This window comes from Montipora foliosa, chromosome 4 (assembly GCF_036669935.1).
Source record: "Montipora foliosa isolate CH-2021 chromosome 4, ASM3666993v2, whole genome shotgun sequence".
In the NCBI taxonomy this organism is placed as follows: Eukaryota; Metazoa; Cnidaria; class Anthozoa; order Scleractinia; family Acroporidae; genus Montipora; species Montipora foliosa.
This window is the reverse complement of record NC_090872.1, coordinates 31,472,133-31,474,632: the sequence shown is the minus strand read 5'-3', so window position 1 is coordinate 31,474,632 and position 2,500 is coordinate 31,472,133. Positions and strand designations below refer to the sequence as shown.

At 44.3% G+C, this 2,500-nt stretch overlaps 1 protein-coding gene across 1 annotated transcript in view; it reads right to left on the bottom strand.

The window, feature by feature from the left end:
• The window catches only part of LOC138000611 (cytoplasmic FMR1-interacting protein 2-like), a 31,703-nt gene that overhangs the window by 869 nt on the left and 28,334 nt on the right, over positions 1-2,500 (bottom strand). The window contains 2 exon segments of the mRNA XM_068847148.1: positions 1-273; positions 2,070-2,217. The exon segment at positions 1-273 is cut by the window's left edge and continues 869 nt beyond it. Of these exon segments, the coding sequence (XP_068703249.1) occupies positions 115-273; positions 2,070-2,217 (307 nt within the window). The 3' untranslated portion in view covers positions 1-114.

Here is a 2,500-nt window from a genome sequence, read left to right as displayed (position 1 = left end):
GTGCTGTGGCAGCTTACTGACTGATTTGACTGTCGGTCGTATGGGTTACTATAACCTATTGACAGAAGTTCGGTGTTTTGGACAAGAGTTTCAGTTTATCCTGTTTTTATACGATCAGATAGGTGAGACAAAGGCCTGGTGAATGGGGGGTTGGAAGCAGCGGACATGTTCGACTGGTCCTTCCGATGTCTTCAGATGCTTGTTTAACACAGCAAATATCTGATCATTCAACACTCTGAAGTGCCGAGCTCTGCTCACTAGACGCTTGAGATCCTTAAAGTTGAAAGAAAAACTGAATTAAGAAAGGCACACCAGGGGAAGAGGTGTGGCGAAAGACGCTCTACAATTTTACTCGTTCTCGTGACCGAAGCCTGCGACGGAGAAGAAGGTCACGCAAGATCGAGGAATTATCCTAAACCTAAAGGCCTGGCCAAACGCTCGCAACATTTCAACGCAACACCTTGCAACATGATGTTGCGACATGTGTTGAACCGGGTGGCCAAACGCACGCAGCATTTCCATCGTTTTCAACGCAACATGTCAATGTTCATGTGCCCCGGGCACTAACGCGCATGCCTTAGTGCAACAATGTTGCGTGAACGTGGCCAAACGAGTACAGCATCATGCAACATCCAAAATGTTGAACGAAAAAATTGACCGTTTTCAAATTTGATCCAACATGTTGCGACATAAACGTATACAACATGTTGTGCCAACAATGTTCAAAGATGTTGCGTTGAAATGTTTGCGAGCGTTTGGCCAGGCCTTAATATTTCAAGTGAACACACACGCACAAACGAACTAAACTCTCCCTAAAACCAATCACACGACAATTTGTACACAGTAGGAATTACACACGTTCACTGAAATTCAAGGGTTCATTAACACCAATCCCAAAATTAAATTCCGCCAGCAATTAACATCATCATCAAAAAAGAACTATACTTCTGACTCGTTTTCAGTGTTCTTACCGAACAAAAAGCTGTTTTCAAATTACCAAATAGACTGTTCACCAGCCGCCTCGCTAAAATGGGAGGTGTGTGCTTGTAGTGTTCCAGGGGCTTCCGCTGTGGCCAGCCAGCCCCTAGATAAGAAGCCACCCCCATGGCTGGCAAATCCCCGCAACACAGCCATGAGCTCCCATTCCAGGCACCCATCACCTTAATGGACTCAGTGGAAGGAAAAATAAAGGGTAGTGTGGAGTCAACCTCGTTACCAAGGTCTCCATTGTCGACAAAGAGACCCTGGGAACGAGGTTAGGGTGGGGTGGGGGAAGCTCAAAAACCAACGATGAAAACCACCTGAGAAAAACTCAAAAAGCTGGCTGACGAAAACCACGACGATCCACGTAAGCCTGCACGTATGAGTCTGACCGCTGACAGCTTGACCGAAGGCCGCCCAAGAGTTTCTCTTGGCTGCTATGAGCGATGACAACGAAAAAACTGAACGCTAGAAAGATGACCGCTACGCTCGTAGGGGTTAACTTAGTTAAATGGGCATTTAACTGCATTTAACAAATACACAGTTCCCTAATTCTCGTTTGACTGTCGAGATCGAGTTCACCTCGGCGAACTGCCGCAATCTTTGTTTGCAAAGGCGAGAGCGCTCAAGGAAGAGCAACAAATCTTGCGCATGGATCTCCCCAGTCCCAAGTCGGAGTCGCCATTCTCTACTTGCACAAATCCCATAATGCACCTCTTCTACCCCCCAAGATTTTGCAGAGGCATTGTTTTCGATTTCTCTCGGGACATCTTAATGTCCCAGGAGTAATTGCAAACAATTATTATGCAAAAAATTTGGGGGATAAAAGAGATGTATTATAGGATTTGTGCAAGTAGAGAATTGACAACAAAAATGGCGACAGTTCGCTGATGCGCACGATCTCGAAGTTCAAAGAAAACGGGCTCCTGTAAGCAGTCTACTAAAAACCAGGCGTAACTGGCCCAAGGTCAGAGAGAGTAAAATCCGGTTCGCGAAAGCTGGGAAAACCCACCATTCTTTTAAAAAATCAAGTTTGCGCGGGAAGACCAAAATATGTTGTGTGCCAGGTTATTTTTACTCAAACTCACCACTCCACCAACGACTTCATCTCTTGCATCAACCGCATAGACTTTGACGATGTGATAACAAAAGTCCAAGGCTTCAAAGCGGTTTTCTTGACCCAATAAAGCAATCAATGTACAGCCTGCCCAGTTGAGTCCTTCTCCAAAACACTCCCTGCAACGTTAATTAACTTTATTTAAATTTAGGCTGATGACAACAACAGGACTATCGTTCCAATTCACTCAACTCAAATATTGATAACGAGAACGATAATTATGATAATCATGACAGCCATGATAATTATGAATATAAACAATCATAGTTATCATAGATAACAAAATCGTAGACAACGCGAGCACTCGAAGAGAAAAAGTACGGCTTGTTCGAGTCGTAATCTTTCCGGTGAGTAATTTATTTTGTCCGTAAGTTATTGATCTTGATTGCGACGTATTAAAGC